Source organism: Camellia sinensis, chromosome 9, assembly GCF_055761805.1.
Source record: "Camellia sinensis isolate YWXY chromosome 9, ASM5576180v1, whole genome shotgun sequence".
NCBI lineage: Eukaryota > Viridiplantae > Streptophyta > Magnoliopsida > Ericales > Theaceae > Camellia > Camellia sinensis.
In genome coordinates, this window is record NC_138969.1 from 186,424,232 (window position 1) to 186,448,227 (window position 23,996).

General features: G+C 34.1%; 2 protein-coding genes across 2 annotated transcripts; both read right to left on the reverse strand.

Annotated features, from left to right (window-relative positions):
- Positions 1 to 341: 341 nt before the first annotated feature.
- Positions 342 to 2,974, reverse strand: LOC114268526 (PKS-NRPS hybrid synthetase cheA-like). The gene is made up of 3 exons (XM_082889638.1): positions 1,902 to 2,974; positions 604 to 1,822; positions 342 to 518 (listed from the first exon to the last, which is right to left on the reverse strand). Exons 1-3 carry the CDS (start codon positions 2,972 to 2,974, stop codon positions 342 to 344), a joined length of 2,469 nt encoding a protein of 822 aa, XP_082745764.1.
- A 12,011-nt stretch (positions 2,975 to 14,985) lies between these two features.
- LOC114268516 (tryptophan synthase beta chain 1) lies at positions 14,986 to 20,536 on the reverse strand. Its single transcript, XM_082888195.1, has 5 exons — positions 20,094 to 20,536; positions 18,473 to 18,829; positions 17,101 to 17,534; positions 16,014 to 16,108; positions 14,986 to 15,579 (listed from the first exon to the last, which is right to left on the reverse strand). The coding sequence occupies exons 1-5, from the start codon at positions 20,454 to 20,456 to the stop codon at positions 15,404 to 15,406; spliced, it is 1,425 nt and encodes a 474-aa protein (XP_082744321.1). The 5' UTR covers positions 20,457 to 20,536; the 3' UTR covers positions 14,986 to 15,403.
- Between the last annotated feature and the right edge of the window lie 3,460 nt (positions 20,537 to 23,996).

Here is a 23,996-nt window from a genome sequence, read left to right on the forward strand (position 1 = left end):
GCAAGAGAGAGAGAGAGAGAGGAGGGGTTGGGATTTGGGATTTGTTAGTTGATGAATATTGTTTGGTGTTTTTTGTAAGATGACATTGTTGTAATGGTAACAGTGGTTAATATTTTCTTATTAAAATGGAATGACAACAATGGTATTGTAATGACCTTTTATTATTAGAATGAAATGGTAACAATGGTCGTTGATTTTGTAAATGATATTTTCTTATTACAATGGAATGGTAACCATGGTCGATAACATTCAATCCACATTGCAAAATATAACACATCAACATAAAAAACACATTCATTAATTTCTTCCATAATTGTAACATTGTCCAATGCATACATGTGTCATGCGACATCAACAACATCAAAAGTCTCTCGAGTAGCTACATTATCATGAATAATGTCCTTGAAATGTTGAATGCGACGCACATATGCATCATCCCAGTCCACAACGCAAGGGTGACGGTATTTTCTCCAATTAGTGGCAATAGGAGGAATTGGATGGCCTGGCTGCAACAAAACCTGTACCAAATATCAATTGACGTAGTGGTCATACCTCATAACTTCTTCTACATGCATAAACGCAATTGATAAGTTTCTGTTATACCTGCACGAAATAATTTCCGTTGACAAACCCAATGGCAATCTCACGTCTATCAAGTTGAGGTACTGGCACGGTTCTAAGAGGTAAAAAGGTGAGACATTGCTGTAAAGACAAGTGGTATAACACAAGATTGTAGCACGATGCAACAAGATGGCCCATGTCTGGCATAGTCATCCAATGTGAGTATCCAGGACTGTCTTCAAAGTATGACAATATGCTTGTCAATTCTTCAAACCTTTCATACGACCCATAAAGTGTAATGTATTCCTCTTTGTGTGTGTGCAGCTCACCCAATAGGTCACGCCTAACCTGAGCCCAATCATCTTCTGTATGACCAATTGAAGCAGCTATAGCCCTGAAACCACAATTCCCATCTGCAGCTACATCCTTGACAAACTTAATATATGGTTTTAACCCAATAGGGAAAGCATCAACATATGCACCAGGTTTCACTGTTCTAGTAATGTATGCCTTCCCTTTCGGGTTCACCTTCTCATTTCCCTTAACAGGTCGCTTCTTCTTGGTTTGCAGAGTAGAAGCTAATGTAGTGATTTGAGTGTCCCTAGGTGAGAAGGAATCATGTCCAGATTGCACTAACTCAAATGCACACGGGTCACGACGGGTAGAAACATTGATCTTCTTATGATCCCGAGGACGTGTTTTGGGCTTCACCTCCGGCTCAACAAGAAAAGTGCTCTCCGGATATACAATCTCTTTCAACTTCTTCAAAAGCTCCAATCGCATGGTTCTATCACTTTCATTAAACTTGTTGACAAACAACTCTACTTCTGCATGACAAGTCACCTCTGTTTCCTCTTCTTTCTTGCATATGGAGATATGAAGTTGCCTCCACTGTGAGTGTATGGTAGCAAGTGGTATAGGACGATCTTGTCTGATGTAGTCAGCAATCTCATGGGCGCAAGGTAAACCATGAGTGTGGCGAAGGACACATCCACAAGCTTCAACATCAATACCAATGGAATTGGCTCTCTTACTCTCGACAAGCAAATACTCCAATGCAGAGATAGACACATTCCCCCGTAGCTCCCTGAATTGAGAAGGTTTAAATTGATGTTGCACAACAGTTAGACTTTTCTCAAATGAAGCCTTGATATCAGTGTGTTGCAACTCAAGCAGACTGTGTATTTTCTCAAATGATGCCTGAAATGAGACTTGACATGAACCCAATTGTCTTTTAAGTTTTGCATATGCACTCTCAGCCCTGTTCAATTAAATGTAAGTCAAGTTAAAATCAAGTACATGGCAGTTATTAATAACATATTCAACAAAAGTAATGTTACCGGTTCGTTGTAACATTGCCACAATGCATACACGTGTCTGTCCATACCGCCACAAATTTGTCCTTGTAAGGAACCAACCAAGTATCCATGACATATTTGACTGCATCAGGATAACTACTGAATTCCTTAAGTAATGATTTAAGACGCTCCTCGTATTGAATTTCAGAAGATGAATACACTACAGAGTTCCACTCGTGGTTGAACTTCTCCCATTTTTGCTGTGTCTCAAACATTTTCTTGCATTTCGTCAACACATTCTTACTGATATGCCAACGACATAATAAATGTCTGGCACTTGGGAATATCTTCTGTATGGCATTCATCAAGGCTAGCTCTCTGTCAGTAACAATAACTGTTGGCACAACAAACCCATCCATGACATCACGTAATGTGGCTAACACCCACGCATAGTTATCGACCCTCTCATACTGTAAGTATGCAAAAGCTACAGAGAATGTCATTTTAGTTGATGTCACTCCCACAATTTCAAGAAGAGGAAGCCGATATCTGTTGGTTTTATATGTGCAATCCATAATTAATATACGTGGGAAAGACCGAAATAAGTCCAAACTGGTAGGATGTGCCCAAAACAAGTCAATCACAGTCATCGTGGACTCTTCAGACCGATGGCGCTCAATGTAATTATACTTGGCCAATTCACCCAATAAGTGTTGCATCTGTGATCTTCCAGCTCTCTGTACCACCCTGTTTCGATGGCGTACATTGTAAATGGTTTTAAGTGTGCTTACATTGAGGGCATCTCGCTGTTTCAAGGTTACTAGGATTTCTTTTGGCCGAACCATGCTCTTTGACATATCCATTAACAATGCTTTCTCATCCTTGGATAGCCTCCCCGCATATGAATGTCCCTCGAGGTGCTCCGTAGGTGGATGATTATGCGATCCGCATACTACAGTCAATGTCCATTCATCATATGTGGTAAACCTGTGAGCCCTCATATCAAAAGGACAACCACACTTCTTCGTACCGGTTATTCTTGATGTATTGTTGCCATCATGTTTTAACTTCTTTGTTGCTCTATATTGGCCACTCCTCTCACAAGCAAGATACATCCTGGGTCTTTTTTTCCATCCACCATAGTCTGATGTTTTGATTACAATGACCAAACCATTTCTCTTTCCAACTTCACGTACCCAGTTGAGCAATTCATCCTTACTTTTGAATACCTACAAAGTTAAATAAATATTATCAAACATTTACATTTGGTGAGCAATTCAAAACATAATCGTTATAATTTCGTAGACTGAACCTGTTCAGTTGTGAAATGAGTGGTGTAATCTAACACAAAATTCGCGCAAACCTGACTCCCTTGAGTTGACACATATTCCTGCATGTTTTGTATAACATTACAAATTTTTAATGGCATTATAAAGATTAATTTGCAATTTGAAACTGTAAATTTGGTATGCAGTTTGCAAATTTGGAATATAAAATGGAAAAAAAAAAATTTACTTCATTCGGAAGTAGTTGTCCGAATGTTTTTCCAAATTTCGGAAGTAGAATGTTGTATAAGTTAACATTTTTCGGACAACAACTTCCGAATTTATATAAATTTTTCGGACAACAACTTCCGAAATTTATCAATTTATTCGGACATCAACTTCCGAAAATACATAATTATTTCGGTAGTACATTTCCGAACAAAATAACAAAATTCGGCACTGGCTATCCGAACGACGCTGCAAAAAAAAAAATTTAAACTCACATTTCCTTCGCTCTGCTTCACATGAATACTTATTTGCTGATTTTCAGAAGACAAATCCTCCATCACAAATAAGTAATGAAGAATGAGGAAGGAAGAATGAGGAAGACAGCTTGTGGAAGGAGTGTGGAGCTTGTGCAAGGAGTGTACACTAATGAAGAATGGAGTAACTTTGGAGCTCTGGTATGGAGTCTGTGTGTGTGGATCATTTAGCAAAATGAGGAAGCAGAGGCATTGCAACGTCTGTGTGTGTATTGAGAGGATGTGTGTTTATTTGAATTGTGTGAGATGTCTATAATGGTAATTTTATTTAGGGATAAAATTGTAATAAAAATAAAATTCATTAAGTGTGTGCAAAGAGTGGAATTGGTGTGTGCAAATAGAGGCTCCCTTTGGAGAGACATGAAATAGAGAGAGAGAGAGAGAGAGAGGGAGATGAGGAGAGATAGTGTGATAGAGAGAAAGTGAAAGGGTTTTGTTCAGAGTTATGGCTCAAAATGACGTCACTTTGCAATTTCAACACCTAATATTTATGCTTTATATATACGAATCGATTTTTTAATTTTTAAAAATTACTCATATCCTTTGTAAAGTTATATAAAATTGATAAATGTTTTTAATTTTTTTACGAAACTAATTTTTAGTCTTTTAAAAAAAATCTTAAACAAATTTCAGAAAATTGAACCAAATATGACCACCAATAAGACTAATAGTTTTTTTTTTTTAAATCCGAAGAGAAGTTTGAAAGTTTAGGGATGAGCGAGAAAAAGGAAGGTAGTGGGAGACAACACGAAGGTAATAAGGGATTAAGTTTTTGTGACGAGTTTAAGGACCATCATTAATGAGCAAAATAAAAAGGCACTGCAAAAAAAAAAAAAAGGCAGGTAATGTACCGTCGCGTATAATATTACTTTTTGTCACAACCTTGGATTTTCTGTCTCTAATAATGGTATTTAGTCGATGCCTTTTTTGCGACAGTCAAATGCCGTCGCAAAAAAAATAATTTTGCGATGATTTTTTTGCCGTCACAAAATCTTGCTTTTTGTGACGATTTTCAAACCGTTGCAAAAAGTTTGGTGTCTAAAGTCTCATTTTCTAGTAGTGAGTCGTCCTTTATCATTCATGGGTAGAATAGAGGCGCGGATTTAGAAATTGTATATTTTATATAAAAATCAAATTGAAATATGTTATACAATCACACCTATTTAGGAAGTGTGATTAAAAAGTATAAGTATATATAATCACACTTTAATTAGAATGTGTGATTAAAAAGTGGTAGTGTATATATAATCACACTTTAATCAGAAGGTGTGATTAAAAAATATATAAATAATCACACTTTAATTAGAATGTGTGTTTTAAATATATATATATATATATATATATATATAATCACACTTGTTTAAAAAGTGTGATTAAAAAGTAGTGGTGTATATATAATCACACTTTAATTAGAAGGCGTGATTAAAATATATATATATATATATATATAATCACACTTAATTGAAAAGTGACATAAAAAATAAATATTATCACACTCAATCAAATTAAGTGTGATTAAAATATTAATCTAATTTTTTTTTATCACACTTCCAATAAAAGTGATATCTTTTTTTTTTTTTTTTTGGTCAAAGTGTGATCTTTAACTATTTTTGTAGTAGTGGGTATTGCAAGCATGATATATCATCTCATATGCATGATATAGTTTGCTCGTACGCATAATGGAATTTCAATATACAATTTTCAAGAAAAATAATTCAAAAAGATATCTATTTGCATGTCTGATTTTATTCAGATATCTCAAATGGAATCCTCATATGTGATTTGTTCTCCAATACAGACAAATACCTTCTCATATATTTGATATTGCAAAAATGAAATATCATCTCATATGCAAGATATATTTTGCTCGTATGCTTAATGAAAATTCCAACAACAAATTCCATACATTCCATGAAAATCCTCATATGTGATTTAGCATCCATAGAAACAATACCTTCTCATATGTTTGGTATTGAAAACATGGTGTATCATCTCGTATGCATGATATAATTTGCTCATAGACATAATGAAACTCCAATAAATAATTTTCATGCATCATTCTTATATAAATATTTGTCTAATTTTAGATAAAGGATCCAAGCTCAAATACAAGTGGGAAAAAAAAAGAATTTCAAAATTTCAAAAAAGCAAAGAGTACAAAAAAATTCAAATTACAAAAATACCCAAAAAATATGTATATATACATATATATAATTAAAATACAAAAAAAAAAAAAAACAGAAGAAAAAAAGGTCGTATGTCTCAGATTTCGGCAACGTGTAGAGCTCGGCGGCAAAGGTCGAAAGCAGACTTCACTTACAGACAGATACACTGCTCGACTCTACCGTCGGCTGCCTCACATCATCTTCATTTTGCAGAGGCCATTAATGACTTGTTTCAGCATTTGCAGGGCTTCTAAAGGAAATGTATCCCCATTGGCCATCAAAGGGGGTATACACAAGTATCAATGCTATTTCCATGATTGTTGCCCGGTACTTCAACTCCTCGTTTTGCCTCAGTTGGCTTACCTCCCGTTGAGCGTCTTGATACATACGCTAGAAGAGGGTAAGTTGTGCAGTCAGCCGTTGTACCTCATTTACCCTACCCTACAACCAGCGTGACAAATTGAATACAACAGTTACGATATCCACACACAACTTCAAGGTATGGGAATTAGCTTCAGTATCAGAATGAGCCACCATTAGTTGTTCAACTGACACTGATGGAAAGTTGGAAACAAGATGAGGTGCATTATAAGTAGGCTCTGAAGAGCCATTGCTGGGTATCTCTACCAATGAATCATTAAGGTTAGAAAAAGAGTAAGAAGACGGGAGAAAACCATGAGAGAGAGAGAGAGAGTTGTCACAGACTGACGATTTGCAAATTTTTGCTTCGTGTCTTTCTCACAGGCTTCGATTAAAAAGAAGATCGAGCAGAGGAAGAAAACAAAGAGGAGGAGATCAGGATAAGTGATGGGCGAATCGAGGTGTTGGTTAACATACGCCGTAGATGTTAAAATTGCAAATTCAAAATACGGCGCTCAACGTTTCTGGAGAAGGAGGAGAAGAAGAAGAAGAAGAAAGAGAGGTGTCTGTCGCTTCAATGAGGAAAAAAAAGAAGAAAAAGAAAAATAAAGGAAAAAAAAACAAACAAAAAAAATTAAAATATTAAAAAAGAGGGGCGGAAGATAAATAAACAAGAAAGTAAAAAGAAAAAGGAAAAAAAAGAAAGAAAAAAGAAAAAGACAAAATGAGAAAAAATAATAATAATATTCAGTACTCTCGGGGCAAAATGTGTCTCACTTTCAATCTTGTATAATTTTGATCAAACAAAACTATACAAAGAAGGGCATTTGTTGATACCCCATTTTGCCCCAAGTCTCAAGAATTTGTAGATATAGAACTCACTATTGGATTCGGAATGCCCAAAAGCCTTTGAGTACAAATTTTTGTTAAAACTGAACATTGGTTGGGCAATTTTTCAACAAATCAAGGAGGAGAACCACGAAATTATGGTGTACTGTGTTGCACCTAATTATTTCCTTGTTCGTTAAGCAAATCTCAACCGTCCAAATCAAGAAGTTCATGTGCCTCAACCATACCAAATAAAATTCTAAAAGGTTTGGAAAAAAAAAAGAAGAAAAAGAAGAAGAATAAGAAGAAAAGAAAAGTCGGTGGACAAATTCTACCAAAATAATTAGCTTTTTGACTTTCCAATCAAACAACATCATCATCATCAACCCATTCATTATCATCATATCTTCATCATGCCTTTCTTCAGCTCTATAAATAGAGCAGCTCAAGAGGGGAAAAGGGGAAGAGAGTTGAGAAAGAAAGAGAGGCTCGGGAAGAAATGCAGAATTGAGAGAGTTAGGGAAAAAAAAAGTTCATTTAAGAAAAATTATGAGTAAAAAAATATGCGTTAGCTATTTTGATTTTGTTTAAAACTATAGGTGGATATTTGTATACATTGTTCACCGTAATGAGCCATATTTATATTATCTATTTACTTCCTTTATTCCATTCAAGTTAATCTATCTTATTTCATTTTTATTCATTTTATCGTACTTGTATCATCATTGTATTATTTATACGTGTGTACATGTCTATCATAATATGTACGTGTATATATTTTGGTGGAATTACCCTCTATATATACATGTATATAAATAAAAATAAATAAATAATATTTACCATAATTTGTATGTATATATATTTTGGTGGAATTGCCCCTTATACATATATACATGCATGTATTAAATAAATATTATTTATTATAACATGTGTGTATATATATTTTGTAGATTGTGATTATGATTCTTCGTGATCGTGATCCATGTATGTAGTGTTTGTATATATATATATATATATGTAATGTATAGGCATATTTCAACATATGTATGTTTCAACAGATATATGTATGCAATGTTTATATATATGTTTCTATATACATTTATATATATATGTATGTATATATACACCTGTCCCCTGTAATGTTATTCTCTTGGTTCGGTTCTCTTTCTCTATATATCTATTGTTGTTGTTGATGATGATATGAAGAAACAAATTCAAAACAATGAGATATATGACAATATATATGTATTTTAACAGATAGAATTTCGTTTGATAAAATCAATTTGTAATAGTGTCTGTGGACGTCCTCGAACGTCCCGAGAGGATGAGTCTCATTCTGTTCATTTGGGCTCACCACAGTTCAGGACTAAAAGTCATGGTCTTGTATCTAATCTCGCAGAGTGTAATGCAAGACCGATGAATCATCAAAGAGTCCAAATCCGGCAAATCATTTTTGAAAACAGATTTTTTGAAAGAAGTGCCAAACATGGACTGTTGTGCCAAACATGGACTGCTTTGCCAGATACAGAGTCGCCACTTAAATATTTTATTTTGAGAAATTTAGGAAACCCTGACTCGTTGCCTAAGGCCACGTGTCTGTCATCACCAAAGTTGCCTTGACTCGGGAACTTGGGTACGATTGGGGAAGGTCACTTCATGAGCACCCCCGCTAGCCCGATCAAAGATCGGCCTCTACTAACCATGATATCAAGTTTTGAAAACATTAGGCATTCTTATTCCGGTTATTAGCCTAGATTTACTACGTGATGCGCACAGCATACAAGTATAGACTGGGTCGCCTGAATTGGAACGAAACATCTCATGTTTGTTTTGAAAACGGTTTGCTACTCGCAAGTAGGCTAAAATGTGGATTTGCCACCCTCAGGTGGGCTTAGAAAACATGATGATTTGCCACTCTCAAGTGGGCTTAAAACTCACAATTGATGAATTGTTCCAATCCAAATAACCCAACCTTCACCCACAGGCATTCAGGCAGGTATAGCACATAAGCAATTAGCCTCATGGTAAGCATGCTATCATGGCAGTCACTTACACACATGCAGGGATGCTAAAGCATAAACGCTAACCGAGTACTCCAAACCAAAACAGAAACTAGTTAGAAATCAATGCATGATCCTAACTATACAGAAATGCCTAATGCAACACATGCAAAAATGCAACTACAATAGGCTCGGCTATTCTAAGATGGCATATGATGATACTACAGCTAACACGTATTCAATTTGGAATTGAAATACGAATGCAGTTAGTATGATACGCCGAGCCCTGGTGCATGCAAGACAGATGAATGATGCAAACATGCAAGCATAAGTACGCTAATTGAAACATGCCCTAATCTAACCATCATAAGCTGGTAAATAAAAGGGAGAAAGACGTGGGGTTGGAAGACATACATCACACGCACGTACACTTATTACAATTGTGCCCTCGCTCGGAGGGTCCGAAAGAATAATACAGTCCGAATAAATAATTAAATATTACAAAACCCTAATTAATTAACAAATTAACTAGGAAAGCGGATAAACTAGCATGCAAGCTTATGGACCGCCTCAGCTCTGTTCCGAATAATGAAAGATGTATGCTTGAGTTGCCTGGCGCGGAAATCCATTGCGATGCGATGCCCCGATTTGCCTCTGTTTGCAATTAATCTCGGAATGCTATGCAAGGCTTTGGAAGGCTGTTGATTTCTGATTTGCTGCAACAGAGAGCAAGAAAGGGGCACAACAAAGTATTTTCACATATGTATGCATGACTACTCTTCAGGGAGTGTAGTCCTCGATCCTCGTGCCACCAATCACGTATCTCGATGCATGATGGCCGAGGAGTCGAATTGCACGACTCGATGTGATATGAATGCACATGAAAACATAGCAAGACCTAAACTCCATCATGGGTAATCCGGAGTGTCGGCGACCGGAAATTGAGACAAGTTCCGTCACTCGGAGTACGAAACGTCCCTCGTTTCCCGTGCTTGGGCTAACTCCTATCCCAAACACAATGCAAATGAGAGGGCATACACAATGCGACTAACATACAAACTAGCATACGCAATGCTATGAAATGGCATGCACAATGCTTGATGTAACATGGCATATACAATGCTCTAACATGCAACCTAGTATACACAATGCTATGGACCGAAATGGCATACACAATGCACGATGGACTTACACCAACATGAGTGGACCTCAGCCACACCCACATCAATGGCCATTAGATGAAAATGAGACAACCGAAATGTGTGCACACATGCACGAATACCAAGGACCGAACCTAAGGCATGGAATGCCACTCTACCAAAGCATGGCAAGGGATGAAAGATGGCATAAAATGATACATGATATAGCTCTGAAATGTGATAAAAGATGGTCCCAAAACATGCAAACATGTCACACAATGCAAGCTAGGGGGCCCGGGTACCGAAACTAGTGAAGTGCGTTACACTAGAGGTACCCAAAGCAATGCACCAGTGGCAAAACCAATCCCAAACAGACCCTAGGAAGGTCTGAAACAGTGGGAAAATAACCTAAAATGATGGCTCGGAATGCAACGAAATGAAGCTCATTCAATGGTCGGCAAATGGGGTATACAAGTCCGACTCTCAAACGCATTTAAAGAGATGAAAAAATGGCAACATGGCATTCAAACAAGCTCTGAAATGTGATGAATAATAGGCTCAAAACATGAACACACCTCAGTATATGCATGGAATGGATCTCAAAACTCAAAGCTAAGCATGGACCTTGAACTACAAACATGCAAAACTAACATCATTCGACCACAAAACTCAAAAATAGAGCTAGGGCAGTCCAAAATAAGCACATTATCAGCTTAAGGCATAGCCAAAATATGCTAGAATCAATGGCCTATAAAGCATGCAAAGAAAGCTAGTGAACCATGAGTTGTACTACACCTATATGAAGCATACGAGATCTTACTAAACCAGCCAAAAACAGAAGTATTTCATGCTAAAATATGCCCAAATAACCATTGAAGCTCAGTCAACACAAGCAAGAATGATGAGCCCCTTTGGAAAGCCATGCGAGGGGTTGTTCTACACATACATGATAGACAGACAAAAGGGCAAAACCACCTCTTGAAATAAGTTATGACAGCCCTAAAACTCACCAAAAAGGCCCTGAAATTAGTCTAGGAAGCATGCAATGAAAGGCCCCTTTAAAAGGCCTTGAATGGGATTGTTCTACACATGCATCATAGACATAAAATATGGTAAAAGAGGCTCCGGACAGAGCTAAGGCAGACCTTCAAACTCACCAAATTGGGCCTAAAAAGTGACTTCACAACATGCAAGTAAGGGGGCCCTTTGGAAGGCCAAAAGGGCTAACAAACAAGACAAGGAGAGAGGGGGTCACCCCCCTCTGATTTTGGCTCTCAAAAATACATCTAAGCCACTAAAAATTCACTAGATTTCAGTGGCCAAAAGGCCAAACAAAGGCCAATGCAAATACTCTAATGCATAGCCCTAATCATGAGGAAATGAAGCATGCCAAGAGGAAGATGACCCCAAACAGAAAAATAACCTTAATCAAACTTCAAGAAGGGCTCAAAATAAGACTTTTTTTAGTTCATGTAAAATCTCGGAAATGCTTGCAAGTAAGGCTAAGATATCATGCAAAATAAGTCCTAAAAGAGAGATGAAGCATACAAGGATGTAGGAGACCTCAAACAGAAAAGTATCCTTAATCAAATTTCAAGAGGAGATCAAAATAAGACACTTTTCAGTTTATAACAAAACCCAAAAATGCTTGCAAATAGGGCTAAGCTATAGAGAAAAATAATGCAAGAAAAGGGGAAATGGAGAGTTACCCTTGTAGCACAACAATGCAGCAACTTCTGGACTAAGTTTGTGAACCTTCAACCCTTGAAAATCAGTCCCAAAGTGCTGGAATGGATGGTGGAGGTGATAGGCTATGAGGTGTAGTGTAAATGACCAAGAACAAGGGTGTGTTGAGCTTTGATGAGAGAGATATGGAGAGTTGTATGTATATTCCTCAGCTGTTTTTTTCTAACCCTTGAAAATGGAAGAGGAGGCCTCCCTTTATAGAGAAGAGAGGCCAAAGCTTCTCTAAGAAGTTTCAAAACCAAGCTCAAAGATCCTCCATACACGTGTATAGAGGATCACTTCTGAGGCTTCCAGCTGGTACAGCTGGCTTACACTTAAAGAGACCAAAAAGCAAGAAGCAGGCCGACCAGTTAAGGTGGTCGGCCGGCCACTCCCCCTGGTCGGCCGACCAGGGGTCAAAAGGTTCAAGGAGAAATGCTGGCCGGCCACCCCAGAAAGGTGGCCTCCTAGATGAGTGCAACACAGCTGTATGGTAGAAAACCAGAAAATGTGACCCAAGAGAGAGAAAAATCAGCTTTTTAGCAAGGTTCAAAAGGTTCAAGAAGAATTACTGGTCGGCTTACCCATATTGGTGGCCTCCCAGATGAGCACAACACAATGGTGGTATGAAAAACCAGAAATTGTGGCTCAAAAGTGAGAAAAACCAGCTTTCTGTCAGAAAAACCGGTTGGAGGAGAGAGAAAAAGAGAAACCTGGTTTTCATGGGAAAAAGGTGGCCTCCCACCATACTACCACCTCCCTAGCAATAAAAATAGGGTCTCTACCAAAAATGGACCAAAACGGATGCAAAACGAAGGTTCAGGGGCCAAAACGCGCAGTTCGGGGCCCCGAAAACAGGCTGTTAGGCACCGGAAGTGGCGTATGACCACGAAAGTGGTCTCTTGGGCCACAGTGTCCCTCAAAAGAGAGAAAACAAGGTGTGTACCAAAAATCAGAGCAAACGGAAGTAGTTAAGCGGTCCCGAATCGAGGCATACGACCAATGGCTCCGAAAACCGAAAACTGGTCTCTACACGGGAAAAATGGCCTACGACCACGAAACGTTGCCTACGGCCACTGAGAGATGGTCTACGAGACCTCTCCCTCCCTTCGGGAAGTGAAGACAGGACCTGGTTCGCAAACCGAGACAAAGCACAAAAAAGTCCCGAAGTCCGGAGGTAAGGCTCGTAGCCGAGACTCTGAAACCTCAGAACAAGCACAATATGCATCATCACCGAGCGCTCAATTGGTGACGTCTGAGTCTTAAGGTCTGTCAAAAATAGGGTGTCTACAGCGTCAAATTCATAAATCAGTTGTTCAATTATCATTTTTCTTAGTTATTATTGTTGTTGTTGTTGATGATGATAATGAATGTTGTTGATGAAAAAGAAAAAGATTGCAACAGATTAAAAAAAAATTGGACAGATTTGTTCAAAAAATTGAACAAATAATAAAATTTGAACATATTAAATTCAAGAAAGATAGAGAAGAGAGTGTAAAAATTCAATAAATAGAGAGAGATAAAGTGATGTGTAAAAATTCAACAGATAGACAGAGAAAAGAGAAATAGAGAGAGGAACAGTTAGAGAAAAAGTTTGAAAATGGCTTGAATTTGAATAAATAAATAAATAAAAAGTTATAAGAATTCAATAGATAAAAAAATATTTGAACAAATAGACAAAAAATTTGAACAGATAAAGAAAAAATTTTAGATAGATATAAATTTGAATATATAGGTCTCGTTTGGGAACATACTAATTTAGTAACTTTTTGGCTATTTGGCTAAAATATAAGTTAAAAAAACTAGTATGTTTGGGATGACTTTTTGACTTTTTACGAAAAGATGTACAAAAAGTAGAGAGAAAATAGAATCTTTGATTTTTTGGTATGAGTTGTTGGCTTTTTAGTTTTTTTAGTGACTTTTTGATTAAACGGGCCACTTCCCAAACGAGGCCTAGTCAACGAAAGTCAAATAGATAAAAAAAAAAAGTCAACAGATAAATTAAAGGATAAAATTGAAAACAAAATGTTCTTGTGAACAACAAAATGACTTTTCACCAAACTATTTTACAAAGAATGGACTCTCACTAACAAAAAAAAATATTCACTGGACCTAATGTATTATACCCTCCTTATCTTAGATTTTTTTTTTTAACAATTTACTCAATAAAATTATATTAAAATTGAAATGTTGCTAAATGTAATTGATTCAAAAAATACTTGAGGAAGTTTTAAATCCACCAGCATCTAGTGTTGATCCATCGTGATGTTGACCAATGCACACACAAAAAGATAAGATAATGTAATAGCAAACTTTAGTGGTGAGAATTTTTCCGAAATTTGATGGATTGGAGGATGTTAAAATATTTTTATTAGAGTCAGGGTTGTTTGGGGTGTTCTAAATAAGTACACTTTTTATCTTTTTAGATTAAAAAATTAATGAAGAAAATATAGATGTTTGGGTTAACTTTTTGACTTTTTATGGAAAAATGTGTTATAAAAAATTGTAAAAATTGATTTGTAGGAGAAAATTAGGATGGGGGGTTGTGCAGCCGTAATTGTTGACTTTTGATGAATAGTGTTAACTTTTTAACTTTTTGAGTAATTTTTTGACTTTTTGACTTTTCTTGAACATGCCAAACTTGACCTCAATTTCCTTGTCTAGAAGAATTATCAACAGCTAATTCCTATGGCCACATTGATTTTGGGATGAGTATAGTGTGACAAGTCTATTTATTGCATGATAATAAAATTATTTTGAATTTGATTCAATTTTTGTGATTTGAGATAACTAATTCTCAAGAGAGGTGACACAACTTATTTTTGAATAATTGTCTTGTAAAATGACTAAAATATTCCCATCGAGATAATTTATTCTACCACTATCCACAAATCAGACATATTATATTCTCAAATCTTGGGATTGGCTTAATGCCTTATCATATGTCAAAATAAATAGAGAAGGTTTGGGCGATCTCTTTTAGAGATCAAGATCCAACATTGAATAGACCATATAATTAATCAGAGAATAATCACAAACAATCTTATGGGTTGATGAATATTCAAAAAAAAATTCAAAAATTTCAAATGTAAGAGACCCATGTGATCATAATTAGGTTTAAGTATTTATTGAGCATATACCTATACAATATGTTACATTTCGGGCACCATTGCCACTTCGTCCAATTTTTTTTTTTTTTTTTTTTCTCAGCAAAACTAAGCTTTATTGATGAAGAAAACAAAAATGATTACATTTGTCACTTCATCCAGATTAATGGTTACATTTGCATAAATGCTATCCTACATCAGATTTTAATGATGTCTAATATAAACTTTTTAAATGGTGTATGACACTTTTATTTAAGAGATGTCTTTCGAACTTTGGAGTGTGAATGGGCAAAACGATGAGGCTGTGATTCTTGGGCTAAACCATAGTCGATAATTCTTTTGAAGGTAGAGACTGTGCCGCCAATTGTTTGGCTTATTGTTGAGTTAGATCAAAGCAAACTATGGGGTTCCACTTAGTATAGTTCATAGTTGAATACTGTTCTAGCATCCTTATCTCCACGCCCACTACAATTAACTACAACTTTTGTGCCATGGGGTAAAGTAGGGCAAAGTTTCTCTAGAAATGCCAATGCATGAGAGGCCTCCAAGGCTGGAAAAATTCCTTCAAGTCGGCATAGTCGTCGATATGCTGTGAGCCAAAAAAGAGAGATCAAACTTCTATATATGGCCAATTAAGACACAAAGATCAGGCCAGAACAGTGGTAGGCTTAGAAATTTTGTTAAGCAGACAATTTAAAAATACTGTTTTAGAAGGTATCATGAATTTTTGAGGGCAAAAAAATTATCTTCTATCATGAATTTTTTAGAAGTTTAGGGAGCCATGTAAAATTTCTTAATATTACAGGGTCAAAAATACTGTTTTTTTCTTTTAAATACCCCAAAATCTAGGGATCCTCATTAAATTTGTCCCATTTTTTTTGGTTTTTTGTATCTTTGTTTATAATGCAAAATTTCAGAACGATCAAGGTACATTAGAGACGTAAAGAAGGGATTTTAGAATAGACCATCCGGTGTTTGAAGATTATAAATTTTATTTCTTGTATTCAAAGTTAGCAATCTTACCATCAATGGCTTCTTGGTCAGTGACAGTGTAGAACTCTGCCCTTCCAATGTCTTTAAGGAAGCTGAGCTCTGGACTAACCCCTGGGTACTCCAATCTGCATTAAAAAAAAAAAAAAAAAAAAAATTGAAGTGTTTGTTTGAATCATGATCGAAATTTTTGTAATACTTATAATGTGCAAAGGAAGAATTTTGGTCTTAATCAATTATATATGACTAGTCATCTCAGTAACGCTGTATTTAGTTATGGGATTTGTGAATGGATTTTGAAACGGAAAGGAAAAAGATAAGTGAAATATAAATAAAATATATTTATATTTTATTTAGTTTCACACTATTTTTCTTTTTTTTTTTCTAAATTCATTCTCAAATCTCTCAGTCACGACGTAAATGTAAGTTTGAGATCCATCGTTTGTTGAGAGTCTAAGACTCTCTTCTTGGAAATCTAGCAAAAGCGGATCTTGAGATGACATTTGTTGCTATGGCCAACGATGATTAGTCAAGGACCAAAAATACCCACAGTAATCTCAAGCCACAGTATAATTAATTAAAATTTTAAAGGCAAAAATTTTAAATATAAAATCGATTTTTAGGGGCAAAATATCTTAAACGCTATATCATTTTTATATTTTGAGCTACGAATTTTGTTAGTGGTGAATTAGTTTCTTTTGAATCCAAATTTTTTTGGGTCTAAAAAGGCAAACATTTTTTGAATGAATCTTTTTTATCCCTAAAAGTACATTTTATTAGCATCATTATTAAAAAAAAAGAAAAAATTCACTAAAATTCAGTTTTGGTGATAACTCCCGTGACGATGAAAATTAGTTTCCTAAAGTTTTCGTAAGTAATTTTTTACTTTTAAAGACGAGAAAGTCTGATTTCTAAAATTTTTATATATTGCAGTATCATCTAATAATTTGAAAAATACTATTTATCACTAGATTTATAATTCATATATAGTACCTACTCTATTTAAAAAAAATAAATAAATGAGAAACTACAATTTAGATGAAATATTCCGATGATATGTAGATTCGTGCTATAATTTTCTCATGCATAGCTATCAGAAATCAAAGTTGCAAAAGCATACCCAACACCAATAGAATGTGCCCCAACAATTTGCCCTTCATCATCTTGCAGCAAGTAGCTCATGGCTCCATGATATACCCCAACTTCACCTCTAACCAGAGTTGCAGAGTGTCTCCCACTGTCTACGCCAGAGCCACCGGCCTCAACTCCGATCAGTCTCACATCTTCATCTCTCAAAAATTCATGGAACAACCCGAGTGCATTGGAACCGCTTCCGACGCAGGCAACTAGGACATCAGGCTTGCCGCCCCACTTCTCCATAGCCTGTTTTCTTGTCTCTTTTCCGATGATCGACTGGAATTCCCGAACCATGGTCGGAGATGGATGAGGCCCTACTGCTGTTCCTGCTAAGTAGTAGCTTGTTTCAAGGTTCCCAACCCAGTTCCTTATTGCTTCTGAGGTTGCATCTTTGAAGTTTCCATCAACAAATTTAACCTACATACATGCGGAAGTAAGAAATTACTCATAATTCGAATAACAATATTATGTACACAGAATTAGAATATAAAAATTGTATAAAAAATACATTATATGGTTATTATAAAATATATTTTATGTGTTCTAATTTTGTATACCTACTCAGTTCACAAAAAGTGTGCATTTTCTTTGGTGTTTGAATAGACTAGCTCACTGATTGTGAGAGAACGTAAGTCGCGCAATACTGATTCCAAAATTGTGAGCCCCACTCTTTATAGTTAATTGATTGAATTGGACCGTCTACTCTAAAGGAGTGAAATTAAACTTAATAATTAAAATAGACTGCTTCTCACAAGTCTAGTTCGATAATCTGATCTAATTATTTTGTATTTTTTTATATAAAAAAATTAAATTGATCAATAATTATAAGAATACGATTTCATTATGTTTATATTAAAAAAATAGAAAATTAATTTTCAAAATCATACTTGTTCTTTTTTTTTCCTTTTCTTTTTTTAAGGAAAATTATGATAAACTTATGCGTCTATGATTATCAAATTATGTTAATTCTTTTTACAGATAATTTACGGTTAGAAAGATTACAAAATGAATAGACTAAATCATCATTTAAAAATAAATTAAAAAAGCTCTTTACGCTTTTGAGTTCTACTTGAGAAAATGGACGAGAAAAGTAATTTTTTTTTTAATTTTGAAAAAAAAAATTAAGAAAGAACAAAAAAATTCAGAAACAGTTGCATTTTTTTTTGTTTTTGTTTTTGTTTTTAAACACTTTTTAGATTAGTTTACAAAAGACACACTTGAAAAAAAAATTAACATAATTTTTAAAAAATATCACTAAAAATAAAAAGAATCCAAAAAATAATTTTTTTAGTAATATGCCAAACTTCACTTAATTTTAAATACAGTAACAAATAAATAAAATCAATCTACTATACCTGAGCACCTAAAAGATTCATTAGGAGTACATTGGATGATTGTCTCTTCATGTCTAGGCTACCCATGAAAATGGTACACTCCAAAGAGAGTTTGGCACAAGCCGCTGCGGTTGCAACCCCGTGTTGCCCTGCTCCGGTGGCTGCCACAATGCTTTTCCGGCCCATTCGCTTGGCAAGCATTGCCTGAGCGATGGCGTTGTTGATCTTGTGCGCTCCACCGTGGTTGAGATCCTCTCTTTTCAGATAAATTTCTGGTCCTTCACCGTTATTATTCTTGTAGTGATTTGTGAGCCTTTGAGCAAAATATAGAGGTGTTTCTCGTCCAACATAGTCCCTTAGGGCAATTGCGAGCTCCTCCTAAATGACATATTTATTTCAACACTCAATTAGTTTCTTTTATAAATTATCCTACTAATCAAACTAATCCTTAATAATTAAATAACAATCTATAAGACTATTCTCAAGATGATAGGCCTTTGAGAATTAAGGAAGATTACAAAAAATCATACATGTACAATCCCATGTTCGAAAAGACGTGATTGAATACATTATCGTATTATTATTACTAATATTTTTAATAAATGTTTTATTTTATCGTACTTGATCCCAACTCACTATAGGATTGAGTTATCTCACTACAATATAATACATAAATCCTATTTTCTCCCCTATCTTGACAGACTATCTTATGATACATATATCCTATTTTCACACTACAATATGATACATGTATCCTATTTTCTAAAAAGACAATAAAACATGTGTCAATTGTTGAATAGTGAAACAATGGTGGAAAAATGACTGAGTTGCACTAAAATGACTGCACATTTTGTATGTAAAGTACAATAATGAGACCTTGTACTGTTAAATAGACCACCGACAATGAGTTCAAAAGTGACTTTGGTCTCGATTAGAAAACTTGGATGGAATAAAATTTGTTTTTATTTTTTATTTTAATTAAATACATATATATATATATATATATATATAGGATTTGGAACCCTTTTAGTCTTTGATGTGAACTTGAGAATGTTATTTGGAGTTATGAGATACAGCACGAATTTTATTTCGATAAATTGAATTATTCATTTTGTAATCTATCTGGTAATCGTAACTTATGAAATATATCGCATTTGTCCAAAACAAAAGTACGATAAAAATATTTTTAAAAATAAATCATTTATTTTTTAGTAACAAGCACGGTAAGTTAAATAGGTTATGAATAGTATAGACTTAATTTTTTTTATATAAATAACATATACGAAGGATCTTACAAAATAAATATTTTAAATTATTAAAACAGGATCTTAATAAATCCAACAATGATATAATGTCGGGTGGTCTAATAATTTATTTATATTTTTATCCATTCCTTTCATTTTAAGGATGGTCCCTTATTTATATTTTTATCACGAAAGACCTTCCATTCATTGTGGCTCCGCTGCTACAATCACCACTCTATCGTTGCGACATCGAAAACCACCATACCACAAATATAATACTACAGCAATTTTAAATTCATAACGAAGTATAAAAAAAAAAAAAAATAGTAAAACAAAAAATATTTTCTTTCGAACCTACTAACAAAGATGGAAACAATAGAAATGAAGTGATGACAAACCTGAAACTCAGCATCATGCATGGCCAAGTTAAACTCAGCTTCAAGCTTGTCCAAGCAAGTTATTAATGTCTCGGGGACGAACCTCCCTCCATACTTTCCAAATTTTCCAGTACTACCGGCTTTTCTCTCTTCCGGCTCAAGCAACCTCCGTGTCAATGACTTCGTCGTGATCATATGTGGGCAAATCACTCCTCCACTACTCAATGTCTCTTTACTTGTCACTGAAGGCATAGCCGGAGCCACGGTCTGGGTATCATTCTCAGACTGTGCCTTCAACGGTAAGTTTATTTTCATCGACACTATTGATCCAAATCTAGAAAGCTTTCCTTGAGGAAGAAAAACAGATTGAAAATTGCATGCCATGTATGGATAGTATATTGAGAGAGAGAGAGAGAGAGAGAGAGAGAGAGAGAGAGAGAGTGAGTTGGTTTTGTTGTTTGATGATAATTTTGAGTATGAAAAGTGGGGTACTTATACAGCAAAATTGTGGTGGTGGGACACGCACGTGGGATGTACTACGTAAAACATGATTCTCGTTGTGGGTGGATACAATGGCTTCTCACCTACGTGGTACCAACCAGCGAAGTTGAGTGTGACAGGACGTCCTAACATAAGCTATATAACACATGACAAAATTAATTACCCAAAAAAAACATATGACAAATAGTAGCATCAGTGGCGGAATTGGATTTTAACTCACAGAGCATATTATTGAGTTGAAATCTTAACAAAAATTATAATTCAACTTAATTTTTATATTTTGATATTAAAAAAATGACATATAAATTTATTTTTTAGATTTTTTTTAGACCTAATGATATGTTAATAAAATGATTGGTTGACATTTAAAAAATAAATGAGAGAAAAAAAAAAAGTTAACTTAGATATTTTAATAGAATGTCATATCATTGGAACTAAAAAATTAGTATAATTTTTAGGCGTGTGTGCTGTGTAAAGCAGAAAGAGATTATCCCATATGCTATGAGGTGCCTTCCTTTTATAGACGGGAGTGGGCCGAATAAGCCCAATAGTTGGGCCATTGGCAAGCCTTGTTTGGGTTAGGCCCAATGAATTAGTACCTCTAATTTTCTGGCTCCCGCATCTATAATTATCTCGTGTATAGCACGGGTGATAGGTTAGTTATTATAAATTAAAATAAAATAATTAAATTAAAATTTTGATAATAGTGCAAACACAATGAATTTAGCCTTGTCTATTTTTGAGTGGTGAAAACAAGATGGTTAGGTAAGTGGCATGGTTCGGTTACACTTTCATTTCTTCTTTGGTTTTTTTGTCTTTTTTCCTTCTTTTTTTTTTTTTTTTTTTTTTTTTGCTTTCTGTTTTTTTTTTTTCCCTTCTTTTTAAATGAAGTTTTCAAAAATAGTGAAATAGATTCCGAAATTTTCAAATTTTTTAAAAATAAAAAAAATGTATTTTTATTATAAGTTTTCATTTTCTCCTCTTTCCCCCACCATCTATGGCCATTAATTTCAAAATATTTGTACACACAAAACAAGTATTTCTTATTAAAAAAAAATAAAACAAAACAAAACAAAACTTATTTCCTATTTTGTGTAAACAAAAAACTCAACACTGACAACGTTCTAAACCATTATAGCTTGTCAATTTTCTTTTTCTTCCTCCAAATCATTCCAAATTTGATCCTCAACTCTATTTTATTTAAAGCGAATTACACTAATCGTTCCTATAATTTAAAATTTGTATTATTTTAATTCTTAACCTTTCAATTGTAATACATTTGATCTTGAATTTTGAATCTCATTCCAAATAAGAATAATTGAAGACACTGTTGCCCCATTTCAAAAGCAAAGTCGTTAATTTGATAAAATATAAACTAGTTTGACAAAAATAAATATCAAAAAATTATTTTTTCCCACCAAAGATAAAATTATATAAAAATGATAAATCTTTTACGTTTTATTTTTTTACCAAATTAATTTTTAGTATACGTTTAGATGATTATTATGTAATGGGTGATTATTTTTGTTGATTTTTTTATGATTATCATGTAATAGATGGCTATATTTATTATTAACAGATATTTTTTGATGATTATCATATAATGGATGATTATTACGCTTTTAATATGTAATCGATATGCTTAACATATGTAATGTTTTTAGTTTTGAACTTTTTGATTTAATGGATTGGTTTAATAATAATATCAAAGTTGTCTTTATGTTCGCCATATTTGACTTTTTTAAAAAAAAATAGAAACTAATTTAACGAAAATAAATGTCAAAAAAATATTTTAAAATTTTATTTTTACCTTTCCAAAAGATAAAATTATATAAAATTGATGTGTGTTTAATTTTTTTTTCTTAGAAAAAAATTTTGAAAATAGATTATGAAAACCAAACAAAACGTAACTTTATAATCAAAAAAGTTTCAGTATTATTCATTAAAAAAAAAAAAAGCCATTACATTTCAAATAATATACAAGTTAAACTAACACAAAATAAGTTATATGACGACTTTGTCTTTAAAATGGATCGTTTACAAAAGAAACATTTTTAATTGTTCTTACTTTGAATAATATTCAAAATTGAAAATCAAATGTATCACAAATAAAAAGTTAAAAATAATAGTAACATAAGTTCCAAACTATAGGAATGATATAATTTGCCCTTTTATTTAGTGCTTCACGTTTTAATTAGCCATCTCACAGCCTCTGTTTCTTGTTGATGAGGAATATATGAAGAGGCAATTCACATGAAACTTGTTTTGTCCATTGCATTTGCATCATATGATGAACTATCAAGAAATCAATGCCACACTTTTAAATCACCATCACACCATTAAAATCTGTTCTTTTGTGTGGAAAATGTTAGTGCCTGGTTGGAAATCTCTCTATCTCTTCTCTCTTCCTGTGATGGCTACAGTTTGTCACAACCCAATACCCTATCCATCCTTTGGGGTGTTTGGTTTGGAAAGAATTACGTGGAAAGAGTGAAAATGAGGAGATATAAAATATAAAATATAAAATAAAAACATGCAATTTTTTCAATATTTTAAAATGGATGAATCAAATTATTAAATTTAAAAATTAACTAGAGTGAAATTTAAGCCAAATTATGGGAATTAAAAATTTAATTTATTCTTCAATTTTTTACCCAAAAAAATGATTTTTTGAATTTTTTTATATTTAGTGAGTTTTTAAAACATTTTTTCTTAAATATTTTACTTTTCAAATATATATAAATTTGTAAATGAACAGAGTCGTTCGTGAACAGGCTCAAATTCGGCACAGTAAGATTTCGTTTGAACTCAGTTAGTTAAATTTTGTTTGCATTCAAACACGAACTCATTAAATTTTTAATAAATAAGTCCAAATATACTAAAATTCGGCTCGTTACCTGACTCGTTTAATATTTATTATTTATATATTAAATAATATAAAAATATGTATAAAAAAGGAAAAATTATCAGAAAATCCTATTTACCAATCTATTACTCTATCTAGTCCCACATTCATTCTCTTAGATTGACAAGTTATGTTTAGTGAACAAGCAAGTCTCATTTTAAATTTATGTGATGTGTGTGTGGACGGATTTCACCCTTTTTTATTTTTTCTTTACAGATGTATATTGAGATTGATTGCAGATTTTGTGGGATACGTTTTTTCTTGAATATACCGTTCCTTCTCTTGGAGTAAGTGACTTGCCTATTTGTTGGGTTCTCTATCCTCTTTATCTCAATCTTTCCACGACCCATCTCTCTCTCTCTCTGCAACTCCAAAACCGCAACCGCCGTCGCCGTAGATCAGAGTAATGAAAACAAGGGCTTTTTTCAATGAGGAAGGAGAAGAGAAGAGAGAGAAGAAAGAGAGGGGTGGGTGGGTTGGTTGCTATATCGGGAAAGAGAGAGTGAAAGGGGACTGTT